The sequence below is a fragment of the Gymnodraco acuticeps genome, unplaced genomic scaffold, assembly GCF_902827175.1.
Source record: "Gymnodraco acuticeps unplaced genomic scaffold, fGymAcu1.1, whole genome shotgun sequence".
In the NCBI taxonomy this organism is placed as follows: Eukaryota; Metazoa; Chordata; class Actinopteri; order Perciformes; family Bathydraconidae; genus Gymnodraco; species Gymnodraco acuticeps.
This window is the reverse complement of record NW_022990502.1, coordinates 2,649,214-2,666,088: the sequence shown is the minus strand read 5'-3', so window position 1 is coordinate 2,666,088 and position 16,875 is coordinate 2,649,214. Positions and strand designations below refer to the sequence as shown.

Here is a 16,875-nt window from a genome sequence, read left to right as displayed (position 1 = left end):
AGCTGTACTTCTCTTCCAATACTATTGCAATATTGCCTCCAAAAAGTGCGTTTTTGCATTCTTATTGTTCTCCTCACTATAGCCTGGGCCCTTTTATACTGATTCAAAGCTTCCTGAGAATGGAGTTGTTTGAGTTGCCTGAATGCTTTATTTCTGTCTTTAATGGATTTACTACATTCACCATTCCACCAGGGTACACTCTTGGTACGCCTAACTCCTGCAATTTCCAGAATTGTTTCTTTAGCTGAATGAATGATAACCTTAACCAGCTCATCATTGAATTTATTTAAATCATCATAATTTTCCTCTTGAAGTGTTTTACATATATTCGTACTTACAACTTGGAAGGCATCCCAATTAGCCTTTCCCAATTTCCTTCTAGGAATTTTCTTTTCCTTTTCAAACCTTATGTTAGTCCCAACTTTAATCATTCCAGGATAATGATCGCTGCCCACTGTAGTATGCTTTATCACATTCCATGTACTTATACCTGCTATTGCTCTAGATACAAATGTCAGATCGAGTACTGTTTCTATATTCTTCGTGCAATTATATCGTGTTCCTTCTCCAGTGTTAATGCACACTAGCCCGTGGTCATCTATAAATTCCTCAACTACTGCACCATTTGCATCTGTGCTACTGCTTCCCCATAGCGAGCTATGTGAATTAAAATCCCCACACTTTTTTACTTTGTCTTGCATGAACCCCCAGCATCCTCTAATATACTTTGATCTAATTTCCCACATGGATTATAATAATTTACTATATCTATAGGTGACCTTCAGCACTCACTGGATCGGTTCGCAACCGAGTGTGAAGCGGCTGGGATGAGGATCAGCACCTCCAAATCTGAGGCCATGGTTCTCAGCAGGAAACCGATGGACTGTCCACTTCAAGTAGGGAATGAGTCCTTACCCCAAGTGAAGGAGTTCAAGTATCTCGGGGTCTTGTTCTCGAGTGAGGGAACAATGGAGCGTGAGATGGGCCGGAGAATCGGAGCAGCGGGAGCGGTACTGCAGTCGCTTTACTGCACCGTTGTGATGAAAAGGGAGCTGAGCCAGAAGGCAAAACTCTCTGTCTACCGGGCCATTTTCGTTCCTACCCTCACCTATGGTCATGAAGGATGGGTCATGACCGAAAGAACGAGATCGCGGATACAAGCGGCCGAGATGGGTTTTCTCCGCAGGGTGGCTGGTGTCTCCTTTAGGGATAAGGTGAGAAATTCGGTCATCAGGGAGGGACTCGGAGTTGAGCCGCTCCTCCTTCGCGTCGAAAGGAGCCAGTTGAGGTGGTTCGGGCACCTAGTTAGGATGCCACCTGGGCGCCTCCCTATGGAGGTGTTCCAGGCACGTCCAGCTGGGAAGAGACCAAGGGGTAGACCTAGGACCAGGTGGAGGGATTATATCTCTTCGCTGGCCTGGGAGCGCCTTGGGATCCCCCAGTCAGAGCTGGTTGATGTCGCCAGGGAAAAGAAAGTTTGGGGCTCTCTACTGGAACTGCTACCCCCGCGACCCGACCACGGATAAGCGGGAGAAGATGGATGGATATCTATAGGTCCTCTATCATTCCATACCCTTATAACTATTGCTTCATGATCTGTACTTACATGCATAACTTTGTAACTTATACCACTCTGTATGAATGTTGCAACTCCTCCCCCTCTGCCAGAGTCCCTATCTCTTCTAACTGCAGTATATCCCTTCACAATAAAATCCAGTTGTGGTTTCAGCCATGTTTCCTGAATACAAAGAACATTAAGTTTCTCTCCCAGGTTGTCAATATATTTTTTGAACTCTTGTCCATTTGCAATTAAACTTCTAGCATTCCACTGCAGTACAATTAAAACCATCAGGATGATCCAGTCCATGTCTGAGGTTGTTGTACGTCATCATTTAGGATATCTTTCACATTTTCCCAGTGCATCCCTTTCACATCAAGGTAACTCATTAACTCAAGCCGGCTGTGTCCTATCTAGTTATGTGCGCGTTTACATATAAGTGGCGGGGTTAGCAAGATTTGACCAATCACAAACATGGAGAAGTGCACTGACAGCGCAGCGTCATACTTCCTGAATGAAAAGTGAACTATAATATTAGACAAATATGAAGACGTTAAACTTTAAACATCCATGACTTAAACACTTGATGTGATATGAATGATAATGGGACACATCGACGTCTGCACTCACAGTGCCGTGGCGTGGACTGTAGGCAACGTAATGTTACTTTGATCCGGTTACTTATGTTGTGGCAGATATTTAATTAAGCTTTCTTAACATAATAGTATAATAATAGTATAATAGTTATAATAGTCAGATTGCTCTGAAGATGGGAGGTGATATTCTATTAATTTTCACGTTCACACAGGCAGTGCTTTCACTGAGTTGATCTCTTATCCTGGAACCTATCCTGCTCCGGAGCAGGCTAGCCGCTCAGCATAAGTAAGAATAAGAAAGCACCGCCTGCTGACCAATTACGGAGCGTCCACACAGCAGCGTGCGTTGACGCTTGGCGGTGGGCGTATCTGAAGCTTGGGGATTTTTTGCGAGCAATGCGACCAACAACCAATCACATGAATCTCCCGCCCCCGACATACAAAGCAATAGCAATGTTAAAACGAAGTAAACTGGATATAAAATCCCCAAACAGGCGAAAACCTACCAGTTTCACCCACTGTCTCTGCCACCTCCCTCCATGCCTCGCTCCTCCGGTTTGTATCCCGGTAGATGAACAGAGACTGATCATACAGCACCGGGTGATTCACTACCACTATAATGAATTTTCCCTCCATTTTTTGGAAATGAGGAAATGACCTGCGTAGTCTCTCCCAGCATACACGCGGTTTGATTGGCTAGCGCTTGTACTGGCAGATTTGCATAAACGGGATTTCATTGGCTGACGCCTCCGTCGAGGCGTCAAAAGTTGAACATTGCTCAACTTTTGAAGCCAGCAACGCCAGCAACGCTCCACGTCGCTTCCCAAAATGTAGTTCGGCTAAAAGTGACGTCACCCCATTCAAAGTGAATGGGCAGAAGCGTTGGAAGCTTCAACGCACGCCGCTGTGTGGACGGGCCGTTACGGCCCGTCCACACAGCGGCGTGCATTGACGCTTGCCGGCGGGCGTGTCTGACACTCGACCAACAACCAATCACATGAATCTCCCGCCCCTGACACACAAGCAGTGGTTTGATTGGCTAGAGCTTGTACTGGCATATGATTCGATTGGCTGACGCTTCTGCCGAGGCGTCAAAAGTTGAACATTGCTCAACTTTTGCAGCGAGCCACGCCAGCAACGCTCCGCGTCGCTTCCCACGATGCAGTTCGGCTAAAAGTGACGTCACCCCATTCAAAGTGAATGGGCAGAAGCGTTGGAAGCTTCAACGCACGCCGCTGTGTGGACGGGCCGTTACTGCCCCTACACACGGCGGCGTGCGTTACCGCTTGGCGGTGGGCGTGTCTGAAGCTTGGGGATTTTTTACGAACAACGCGACCAACAACCAATCACATGAATGTCCCGCCCCGGACATACAAAGCAAAGCATTCATGCTACATCCATGCTGGCTAAATATACTGTCTATGCTTGCTAGCTGTCCATTCAAACGAAGTACACTGGATATAAACTCCCCAAACAGGCGAAAACCTACCAGTTTCACCCACTGTCTCTGCCACCTCCCCCCATGCCTGGCTCCTCCGGTTTGTATCCCTGTATGTAAAGAGGGACTGGTCATATAGTACCGCCACGATCATTTTCTCCTCCATTTTTTTGACATATGGGAAATAACTGCGGTCTGGCTCTCCCAACATACACGTGGTTTGATTGGCTAGCGCTTGTAATGTCAGATTTGCATACGCGGGATTTGATTGGCTGACGCCTTTGTCGAGGCGGCAAAAGTAGAACATTGCTCTACTTTTGCAGCGAGCACCACGAGAGAAGCTACGCTTTGCTCCCACAATGCAGTTCGGCGAATCGTGACGTCACCCCATTCAAAGTGAATGGGTAGAAGCGTTGAAGCGGCAACGCACGCCGCCGTGTGTAGGCTCCGTTACGGCCCCTACACACGGCGGCGTGCGTTACCGCTTGGCGGTGGGCGTGTCTGAAGCTTGGGGATTTTTTACGAACAACGAGACCAACAACCAATCACATGAATGTCCCGCCCCGGACATACAAATCAAAGCATTCATGCTACATCCATGCTGGCTAAATATACTGTCTATGCTTGCTAGCTGTCCATTCAAACGAAGTACACTGGATATAAACTCCCCAAACAGGCGAAAACCTACCAGTTTCACCCACTGTCTCTGCCACCTCCCCCCATGCCTGGCTCCTCCGGTTTGTATCCCTGTATGTAAAGAGGGACTGGTCATATAGTACCGGGTGATTCCCTACCGCCACGATCTTTTTCTCCTCCATTTTTTGACATATGGGAAATAACTGCGGTCTGGCTCTCCCAACATACACGCGGTTTGATTGGCTAGCGCTTGGAATGTCAGATTTGCATACGCGGGATTTGATTGGCTGACGCCTCCGTCGAGGCGGCAAAAGTAGAACATTGCTCTACTTTTGCAGCGAGCACCGCGAGAGAAGCTACGCTTTGCTCCCACAATGCAGTTCGGCGAATCGTGACGTCACCCCATTCAAAGTGAATGGGCAGAAGCGTTGAAGCGGCACGCCGCCGTGTGTAGGGGCCGTTAGAGCTCAGTGTGTGGAGGAAATAGGCCTACAGTTTAAACTGCCGTTGCAGGAAAGACGGCCGGCCAAAATCAAATCACCGACTGTGTGAACGTGAAAATGAATAGAATATCACCTCCCATCTACAGAGCAATTTGACTATTATAACATTAGCGTTAAGAAAGCTTACTTAAATATCTGCCACAACATAAGTAACCGGATCAAAGTAACATTACCTACAGTCCGCGGCACTGTGAGTGCAGACGTCGATGTGTCCCAATTATCATTCATATCACATGATATCACATCATAATGTATCATATATTTCCTTATCTGAGTCAGCTGAGCCGTATCTGGCCGTGCAACACTCACAGTGTCACATACTGTATGCAGAAGTATTATTTTGAGCAACACATTAAGTTGACGAAACACTCGAGACAAATGTAATTAAAGTCAGATCCACTCGTGTTTTAGACGGGGCAGTGATATCATAAACCTATTAATGAACGCATTCAAACACTTTTTCTTTTACCAGCTGTATTCACCTTGCAGGTGCAACTATGTGGCTTTTATCCTGGATAAAGTGTTTAAGTCATGGATGTTTAAAGTTTAACTTCTTCATATGTCTAATATTATAGTTGACTTTTCATTCAGGAAGTATGACGCTGCGCTCTCAGTACGCTTCTCCATGTTTGTGATTGGTCGAATGCTCCAAATACCACCCCTTTCATGTGAACGCCCACCTAACTAGATAGGACATGGCTAAGACACGATCTGACTTTAATTACATTTTTTGACTCGAGTGTTTCGTCAACTTAATGTGTTGCTTAAAATAATACTTCTGCATACAGTATGTGACACTGAGTGTTGCACGGCCAGATACGGCTCAGCTGACTCAGATAAGGAAATATATGATACATTATGATGTGATATGCCGCGGACTGTAGCCTACAGTTACTCTGATCCGGTTACTTATGTTGTGGCAGATATTTAAGTAAGCTTTCTTAACGCTAATGTTATAATAGTCAGATTGCTCTGAAGATGGGAGGTGATATTCTATTAATGTTCACGTTCACACAGTCGGTGATTTTTGCCGGCCGTCTTTAATGCAACGGCAGCTTTTCTGTATTTCCTTTCTCCTGTAATATGACTTGATCGCTTTAAACTCTGCACACTGAGCTCTGATTGGTCAGCAGGCAGTGCTTTCACTGAGTTGATCTCTTAGCCTGCAACCTAACCTGCGCCGGGGCAGGTTAGCCGCACAGCATACAGTAAATTACCATGGAGATCTAGCCTGCTAAGAAGAGAACCAGTGTCGTAGGACCGGAAACTCCGAGTTTTCCCTGAAGATAGCCGGCTAAGCGAAAATCCTGCTTCGTAGTACAGGCCTCAGGCCTCAGGTGTGTGTGTGTGTGGGTGTGTGTGTGTACCTCTCCTCGCCTCAGCATGTCCCACTTATTCATAATCTTCAGAGCATACACTTGCTGTGTGCTTCTCATCCTTGCCACAGCAACCTGCAGCGGTGACGATTAAGAATAACGTGAAGTTTCAAATTAATAACAGACCTTGTCACTGCTTGTGAAATAGGAAGACATTTGGGTAAATAGAGTGTAAACGCAGATACTTCAAAATGCTTGATCAGATCATGTTAATATGAGACTTTAAAAAGTATCACTCCTGCTCACCTCACTGAATGTGCCTCGGCCAATCACCTTCAGGATATGAAAGTCTTCCCTTTTGATGCGAGTCCTTCTCACCTGCCTCACCAGGGGCTCGGCTGTGATTGGACGAGAGAAGGGAGAGATTGTTTCATTTTCATGATATATTGTAGTTTACAAATAAGCCAGGACAAGGGATCTGATCGACCAGGAACATGACAGATGGTAACGCAGAAATGTTTTGTGTCTTTAAGGATGGAAGGACTTAAACTTCCTAAGCACCCACAGTACCACAGTTGAAAAAACATATCCTTATCCTCAATTTCATACAAGGAGTTCAGATGGGTCATTTGAAACCCTGCATGCTTGATTTGTTTGTTTGATTGTGCTAAGCCAACATTAAATAAATAAGTAACTTAATAAACATATAAATAAATAAACACATACATAAATAAATCATTTATGCAATTAGGTATGTTACATGAAAATTACATCAATAAAATAAATGGTATGACATTTTGCGGACTGAGCTTATTTGTTTTCTTGCAGTAAGACATAGATGAGAAGATTGATAGAATTACACTTACTTACAATCTAATTTACTCTAACACTTACTATGAAGCAAGAGCTAGCACATAATTAGCATCACTTAGATAACATTAACGCAGCGTCCACACAGCAGCGTGCGTTGAAGCTTGCCGGCGGGCGTGTCTGAAGCTCGACCAACAACCAATCACATGAATCTCCCGCCCCAGACACACAACCACGCGGTTTGATTGGCTAGAGCTTGTACTGGCATATGATTTTATTGGCTGACGCTTCCGTCGAAGCTTGAAAAGTTGAACTTTTCTCAACTTTTGAGGCGAGCAACGCAGGCAAAGCGAAGCGACGGAACCACAATGCAGTTCGGCAAAGCGTGACGTCACCCCATTCAAAGTGAATGGAAAGCAGTGTTGAAGCTTCAACGCACGCCGCCGTGTGGACGGCCAAGGGAAAAAACTTGCCCGAAGAGAAAACTCACCAAGTCCACAATGCATGATTTATATATATAAGAGACAATGTTTTATGCAGATTTTTTGCTGCATGCTGGCTTAGCTCCATATGTTCTATAATCCTCTTCCTTTTAGCCTTTCTTTGTTTTCACTTTAACTTTAGTCTAGCAGCCAGGTAACACATAGAACACAAAGGCACACAGCCTCAATCAGGTTCAAAAATCACATTTGAAATACATCAAGTAACCCTAGATTATGTCATTGCTAAAACCATCATCATCATCTGCCCCCAATATAAATAAAAGCAAAATGAATAAACAGACAAGACATAAAATGCGGCCAAATGAAATTGGTTTATATATCTACCATTTTCTTTCTGTTAACATACTAAAACTTTTTATAAATTCCTAAAGAGATTGAGATTAAGATCACTTTCATTAGCCCTGATGGGGATTTCAGTCCTTGATTTGCACCAAGGGGCAGGTGGCAGAGCGAAGGGGCTGCCAGTGTTCCAACACCTGGGAGCAGTTGGGGGTTTGGTGCCTTGCTCAAGGACACCTCGGCAGAGCCCAGGAGGCGAACTGGCAATTCTCAGGCTACCAGTCCACACTCTGTATTTTTGGTCCGATCTGGACCTGAACCGGTAACCCTTCAGATCCCAAGCCAAGTCCCTACAGACCGAGATGCCACCCCTATGTAGTGCAATAGTACAAAGGTCAGTGATCTGTATGACATCAACATGAATGCTGTCCATTCATCAGTCTATTTCTATACTAGCATAGAAACAGTCGTCTGTGTGTTTTTCTGTGACGCAACATGCATGCCCAGCCCCTCACCCAGGGTGACAGCATGTGTTCGCAGAGGATAAAGGATCCTTGTCACAGGATTGTCCTCTGACTCAGGAAACGTTGAGGTCTGAGGCCACAGCGTGTGTGTGTGCCTGCAGGTTCTCTCTCTTGCATTCCTCTAAGTGTGTGAGGAGGTGGGGAATGAAAATAAAAATGAAGGACTGGAAACTTGCCTCAATTAATAAATGATAGCTGCTATTTTTAGATGTACTGCAACTCCAATTCAGACAGTTACTCTGCTGAAGAGGAACTCCCTTTATGGTAAATATAATCTTCTGTCTAACTGAAGGGACACACCGATCAGGAAACGGTGTGTGTTCACATGTTATAGAAGTAGAGTCATAACAAAAGGACCACATCTTAAAAAGGAAGATCAGTCAAGGACATCCAGAAGGTCAAATCATCTGATCACTTTAAAGCTTGTAAACACTTCAATCAGGGTCATTATAGGATTTGTCATATTCTGGAACATCCCTGAGTCTCCACTTACCACTCACTCATTAAATCCATGACAACATGTTGGAGCCTACAGAGAAACAAAACGCTACAGCCACTCACAAAGAGGGTGTACAAGCTTGAATGGGCAATTATGGAAGCATTGGTCAGACAAGTGCAATGTCAGAAATATCTGGATACTATTACTAATGAAAAGTTGCTGTAGAACACGTGTTAGCCACAGACCTTATTTCAGACTTCTAACCACAAACTTGTTTGAAAAACGTTGACTTTGAGACGAGGGGACTGGAAGTGGTAAAAGGTTAAGTTATCTACAGGTTTAGGACTCATTCCTGCACCACTCTCAGCTTAAAAAACATTCAACAAACCCATAGGTGGAATCACAATGACTATGTCCACTTCTTTTGTACCGTCTTTGTCTCTAATCCAGGTTTAGGTTACAGTGGCAGCAGACAAGGCCAAATCCCCAAAGTCTCCCCAAAAAATGCTAGGGCGTTTGGCTAGGTGGGATATGTCATTGCTCCAGAAATCCAGATCCGTACAGCCTCATGTAGTTGTCTAGGTCGATTCATATTCTCTTAGCTATGTGGAAGTCTGACCGATGACTTCCTGATGTACAGGAAAGCCATGAAAAACATCCCATAATGTCCACCCAACACCTTGATAACTTTTGGGTGTAGTTTGAACAGTCTGCTCATTCCTCAGTGACATCACTTCACAGATGCTCTTTAGTAAAAATCCCAACACTGGGAGAAAAATGATTCTGTTTGTTTCTGGGCAGGAAATGGACCTCACTGTCCGTCCTGTTCTGGTTGCTTCCTGCTGCTGTATCCCACGAAAAAAAAGAAAGTCTGTGGAACAGTCGGTGTGTGTGTGTGTGTGTGTGTGTGTGTGTGTGTGTGTGTGTGTGTGTGTGTGTGTGTGTGTGTGTGTGTGTGTTGTGTGTGTGTGTGTGTGTGTGTGTGTATACAGTATGTACGTATGTCCTGTGTCTGTGTGCCAGCTTGTGTTTATTCAAGACTTCCAGTGTAAGTGCTCGGCCGGCCCCTCTGCCAGCTTCCTATCGTCATGAATGGAAATTACTCCCCTCCATGAAGAACGTCAGGGCAAAGAGATGGAGAAGAGAGGTTTACAAAATGTATCAAATGTGTTGATGAACAGTTATTTGATATGATGGAAAGTCTCTACGTAAGATTTGTTACTAACATTTCTGCTTGCCATTTGCTTGATTCATGTCTACACATTTCCAATTAGGACATAAAACAAGAAACGCATTTGAATAGCTGAAGGGCCTTGTGATGATATCCCATGACTGCACATGTTGATGACTAAGCCCTCCCTAATAATCCATTCTGATATGTGGATAACAAATGTTTTGTATCTGGATGAAAGCACATAGACAGCTGCTATACAACACATGGTTTGTGAATGAATTGTGCTAGACTGTACAATTATTTTATTAATGTACAATTTATTAGATGTTGATTTCATATCAACACAAAGGACAACATGTAAACTCTACTGTTACTTGCTGTTACTAGTGATATTTTTAATGAAAGAAAAAAACAGTGATGCAGTCAGCTCATGTAAATGTTGACTCTGTATCCATTACTGACCTCACCTATTAGGAACACCATGTAGAGGGTGACCAGAACACAAGCAATACAGACATGGCGCTAGGTGGAACGATAGCTACATGAAAACAGAGGGTGACACGTTGAGAATTGGCTGTCACAGTCATATTGAAATGCTCCTCTTCAGTCTGGCTCAGCCCACAGTCTCCCTCCTAATCCACCAGTTCTTCCTGTCATAGCAAACCTTAATGATCAAGGCCTCACTGAGCGTCACAGACGGCAACACAATAACTGAGTGTTAAAGTATTATTATGCAAGGTTTTCCGCATTAGGAAAGGTTCATACAAATTGCAAATAAACATACTTTCCACATGCCTCTGACTTCACAATAAATATTTCCTCAGTAGGGTAGTTGCGAAGAACACTAATGAAGCTTATTGTAAGTTCAAATCTTAAATACATTTAAGTTATTCATTTTAATTGTTCTTCTCTCACTCCTTCAGCTGCCTCTAAAACGCTGCTAATGAGTGCACTCTTTGAGTAAACAATTAGCCAATTGGTGAATCATGGTGCTGTGTCAAACTGTATATCTATTCTTTATTCTGCTGGCGTCAGCTGAAAGACGAGATCAATGAGGCCCTCCTTCAAGTCTTTATATCCAGTTGAGCTCATCAGAAGTCCACTCCTCATCAAATCCAGATCTTTATTATTCTAATCTCATCACAATCACCACCAGTGTCTACAAGACACCCTTAAGATATACGGTTTCACTATGGGGTATGCCAAAGACTAGTTGATTAAAACAAAAAGTTGACCAAAGGAAGGGGCTTAACACAGCCACATTGGACACTGGATCCTCCTTCCTGGACGCATTGTGTGGTTACATTTGGAGTGTCCTACCACTGAGGGCACATGATGGCCCTATGCCCTAGATACACACAGTCACATGCATGGGGTTTGCTGACACTAGTAGAGACAGAGGGAGGAGAGAGGATGAAGGGGTGAGAGTTGAGGTGTGATGACATGCTATCAGACTTACACAGAGCAGAGGCGGGTACCCGCATGTTTTACTGCAGTGTAAGACAACACAACAATGTGACCTTACAAAAGAAGAAACCAATTTATTTTGTATACAAAATGGCTCTTTAATACATGAATTAAAAGCAAACACAGTATTTGTGTTTAATAAGTCAGGTGTCCACCTATTGCATTAAAACAAAAATACATTTAAAATAAAGAAGAATGAAAGCCTAAATGAAAGCAAATTGATAATTCAGGCAGACTACCTATAATATTTTGATCTTTATTTTAAAATGTACTGTAAGTGCTGTAACTGCTAGTACTACCCATTCTTGTAAACATGTACAAGCAATCTGATTGTCTTTTAAAAAAAAAGTAATACATTTACTCTTTTTTGTATCCTGATTACGTTAACACGTAATGCTTTTTTAACAAAAGAAGGCGACTTAGTTACATACAAAATATGTAATCAGATTTCTGTTACATTTCTAAAAATGATGTATTACTAGCAGGAATACAATGTCACTAAAAACCTAAAAAGATCATATAGTGTTTGTTGTAAAGGATCAGATGTTGTCTCTTCTCAGTCAGCTGTTCTGTTCTGTAGGATAATACTTTAAGTGTGAATCTATACTTCTACTGCCTGAATCTGCTTTATGCTTTTCACTTTCTTTGCTTCTTTTGTTCTGTTTTTAATTCAGCAGGTGAACCTGAACATGTTCATTAAATAGTGTGTGTGAGCTTAACTGTGTGTGTTAAACTAAAATGGAGCTCAGATTTTATTTCTGCTTTTTCAAACTGTAGTATGTGCTCAAGTGTTGGTGTATGGCTGCTGCCTGGATATGCTTCATGAAAGGAATAGAAGGTTTTCCTATAAATAAAATATTTGTTATCCTTACAATTTTGGTTTCTTCTTTTCTAAGGTCACATTGTTCTGTCATTATTGTAATATAATACACTTAAGCATAGAACATCTTATTGATATCAGTGTTTCCAACAGATCTGAAATATACTCGGGGGGTGGTGGTAACATGAACCTTTCTGTTGGTCGCTTGTTAGCAGACCCTTCACGCCATGGCAGAGCGAACAGGTACAGGCAGAGCCCATAGTGATAGCCCTATAGTTTAAATCTACCCACAAATAAATATATGGACATGGGTTACTATTTAAAAAAAATGGTAAATGTATTTAGGAACCTATAAGTAAGATTTTTTTTTAAATGTTGGAGTTAAATGCATCAATCTGGTGCACTTTTAGGGGAAAATAAAGAGACTAGATCTATTGGAACACCTATATGAAACAGAACTGTATACATTTCAATAATCATAAAATCATGGCCATAACCAATAACATACCATTTCCAATATGAAAAAAACACTGAAACTTGTTTATTTATTTATTTTTGGTTCATGACAGTGGCCATGTGGGCAGGCCACATCATGTAGACAGCCAGTCACCCTGTGTGAGGCAGGCCACTTTACAGGCCAGGCCATCGGGAAACCCCCGGTCCTCCCGATGGCCAGTCCGGGACTGGGTACAGGAGGCGTAGAGCGAGGGATCATTGTCCACAAGTTAATCGATCGCAGATGGCGTCGTGATGACGGACCAATAAAAAAAAAAAAATAATAATAATAAAAAAACCAAAAAAAAAACCTAAATGGGTCGTGAACTATACTTGGGCGGCCGTTAATATACCTGGGCGGCCCGCCCAAGTATAGTCTATGTGTGGGAAATCCTGGATGTGCTCTTGTCTTTATTTACATTGCATTTCTTATTGTGATACATTTTACAGGTAACTAATCATTTTAGCGGATTCCATTTTGAAAGTAACCCCCCAGCTCTGGTGGTCTCCGGTTGCTCTCTGGGTCAGAACACAGAGGTCAGCTCATTTTAGAGAGCTGTTTATATGCTGCTGTAATCCCTGAACAAATGCTGACCTTTGTCTGTCGGTCGGTCTTTAAATGGAATCCAGTGTGGATTTACAGCACATGAATAACAAATCATTCATGTGTTTAGTGCAATTTGATAGTAATATTATCGCTATATGAGTTTGTTTATAAATCAGATATTTTTTGTTCGTATGGAAGTCTTTTTCACATATTGTATACCGCATCCTGTACATTATAATAACACTAAATATGGATTGTGTGTCATAATCTGATCTGTGGAAAAACAACATGACTTTTGTTTCAACATGCTCAGTAGTGAATAAACTATGTCAAACATCTATTCCATTTTGTATCATGTTTTAAAGCAAATAACAGTGGCAGCAATTGTTATTTTTATTATCTTAATTCAAACAGCACTAATCTTTCTTTCTCACTAATTCTTATTTCATTTTGTCTTCATGATGTTATGTTTTTATTTTAGGAAATCACCATTATCTCTTTATTCATTTTACCCAGGTACTTTGATGTATTTTCAAACGGCTTCGGGGGGCTCTGTAAAAGGGGAAAAAAGTCCTTTCTTTTATAAACATATTTATGATAAAGTCCTTAATAAGGACATACCATGTGACCTATAATATATATATTTTATTTAAAAATAAATAAATCATCTGATTCCAGCACCCAATGTGATGTAATTCATTTACTGTATGAACCCAAACTTGATATCCTTTATTTAACCAGGTAAAAGACTCATTGAGATTAAAATCTCTTTTCCAAGAGTGACCTGCTAACTTAAATCAACGGTTTAGAAATCAAAGTCCAGACTTTTTTTCTAAGGATAAATCCAAATGTTTATGTGCTTCCCAAAATATTCTCAAGCACATAAATGAAGGTGGAAATGTCATCAAGTGCGCTGAAAAGACCCATGAAACCTGAAGCTTCACTGACTTTTTATTGGCCAAACACAGCCCACAATTTGGCAAATAATGAATCAACAATAAACCATCACTATATTTAATCCTGACATTGTTTTAAACAAACCATGGCTCAGTTTGGTTAGCTGCAGTCTGTTTCAGTGGAGAAAGCTGAAACACATGACATCAATAACTAATTCAGGGACTCATCCCGTCAAGAGCAAAGGATTGGTAAAGGTTTTGGAAGCCACACACATATAAGTGTGCATAAGTGTGCTATGTGCATCAAATCATAACAAATACAAACTTGTAGTGGCACTCAGGTACAGAATCATCCAATATGAACATAATATGTAGTGGATTTGTAAAACTTTGTAAAGTCTCCTTTCTGCCTATACATTAGTTCTTCAACAGTTAAACAATGCGAGCAAGTCAAATCACCAACATGGAATTAGTGGATTAGCTTTGAGACAGTTCCTCATTGACAGAGTTAATCAATAATAAATGAACTTGTGTTGTCCTTACTCAGGAATAGCTCTTAAACAGCTAAAATATTTGCTCGATTCACAAAGTGGTCGCCAAGCAACAAGTACTGTCAGAAACCGGAGGAGTAATTTAGGTCAACATGTTAATATCTAATTTAAACAGTTGTTAGGAACTCGCCAGTGGCTTCATGTGTGAGTCAGTCAAGCAAAAGCAGAAGATATAAAAAGAACACACACACACACACGCACGCACGCACGCACGCACGCACGCACGCACGCACACGCACGCACGCACGCACACGCACGCGCACGCAGCAGCACACACACACGCACACACACACACACACACACACACACACACACACACACACACACACACACACACACACACACACACACACACACACACACACACACACACACACACACACACACACACACTTAGCAACAAGAGGAAAACACTCACCCCATTGCAGGAAGCCAGAGACGTACTTCTCCCTTGCAAAGTGTGAGGAGTAGAACTCCTGGTAGACCCCCACCAGCAGGTCCAACAGGGTCTGGAGCCCAACAGGCCCCGTGGACTGGAGCCCCTCAGCGGGGACAAGTGCACCAAGGCCAGGGCCCGTCGACATGGTGCCCGGTGAGTGAGGGGTCCGTTTGGCTTAGAATTTCTTTGAAACCCTGGTGTCCATGGTGTGTCGCATTTACAGTAAAACTCTTCTTCCTCAGGGTTAAAAGTTGCTCTGTTTAGAATCACTGAATCACATTTACAGTAACAGCCTGCCCTCACTTTCTTCTTGGGACTGACCCACCTGACCCCCCGCCGTCACACACACTGACTCTCTGGAACTCTTTCTGGATCGCACCTAACCACACCCCAAGTTTCTTATAGTTCACTGTCACTTAGGTTATTGTCTCCTTCCTGTTTGTCTCTGCCTGTCCCCCCTCTCCTCTCCCCATGGCTCTGCAGCATCTGTCAAGCCTGCAGTTTCTCCAGCTCTGACTCCAGACCTTTTTTGGTCTTTGCCTCCCTCTCTCCCCGCTCCTTGTGTCCAAAGTACTCCAAACGGTCTACTACAACAGCAAGACCCAATAGAGAAGCATGTACATGATCTGAAACAAATCCTCTTTCCCTTTTATGTCTATCACTTTTTTACATTACCTGTCCTTGTTTCCCCTTTTTCTCCCCCCCGTGACAGAAACAGGAACCACTGACCTGAACTGTTGCTGTTACACTCATGTCATGTTTTGAAGAGCGCAAATCTCCTTTTTTGTCAACCGTCCAAGGATGTCTTTGAGTCCCCGTGATTATTTGTGTGTCCCTGCTGTGTCACTCATCTCTCCCCCTGTCTCCCCTCTCAGTCCTGCTCATGTCATGTCTCCATCCTGCAGAACAGTTTCCTCTCCCCAGCTCAGTGGATTTGAAATTCCTTCGCTCTCTGTCTGTTTACCCGTTTACTCACTCTGTCCCTCTTTCCTCCTCTAATGCAGTAGCTCTCTGCGTCTGTACTCTCTGTCTCGCTCCTCTCTTTCTCTTCCCCAACTTTTCCACTGTACAGCCTTCTTCCACTTCTCTCTTTATAAATACACCACAGCTGCCACACAGCACCGCCTTAAACGTCATTCTTTATCCTACAGCTGCAGTGGCATCAAACTAAAGCTTCAAGCTTCCATATGCATAATAAAGCATCTTTTTTTATATAAAGCTAGTATTTGTGTCTTTTTTGTATTTCGTTTATGTGTCACTGATCACTTGAGTGAGAAGATGTGTCAGTTATTTAAAATATAATAAAATAGGAATCAGTTGAAGGAACAATAAGGAATATTATAAACGCAAAAATGTACATATTAACAGCATAAACTTCAAATTATGGATTTATTTCTAGTTTTGAAAAAGTGAACTAATGCTACTAATCTTACAGCCCAATAAACATATTTTCATATACTTGTATGTGTATCGTACATCCTGACTTGTGTACAAACCCTCATGATTAATAAACACTTAACTCCATTTTTATTAACTTTATGCTGCCATCTTTCTATGACTACATTGGATACTTACATGCTATATTGCTTATATGAATATTGTGAACTTGGATGTAGGAAGTGCCATTTGGCTAGTTCCCCACTACATTGAAATCACATTTGAATTGTGCCTTCCTGTCGACATCTATTAATATTGCCAATAGAAAGAACAATTGTCAGTATTTGTATCTCAAGCACTATGATGATCACCAGGACCATAGCTGTATAGGTATATGTTATAGTGCATAGCTACTGTTCTGTTTACCAGCTCTGCTCAAAAGCATCAACTCCCTATGCAACATCCCCTCTAGGGTTATGGCTTCAAAATGTGACACTTATCTAAGTC

At 42.5% G+C, this 16,875-nt stretch overlaps 1 protein-coding gene across 1 annotated transcript in view; it reads right to left on the bottom strand.

The window, feature by feature from the left end:
- The window catches only part of LOC117553032 (myotonin-protein kinase-like), a 40,092-nt gene extending 24,076 nt beyond the window's left edge, over positions 1-16,016 (bottom strand). The window contains 3 exon segments of the mRNA XM_034226783.1: positions 6,099-6,182; positions 6,354-6,445; positions 14,971-16,016. Of these exon segments, the coding sequence (XP_034082674.1) occupies positions 6,099-6,182; positions 6,354-6,445; positions 14,971-15,136 (342 nt within the window). The 5' untranslated portion in view covers positions 15,137-16,016.
- Between the last annotated feature and the right edge of the window lie 859 nt (positions 16,017-16,875).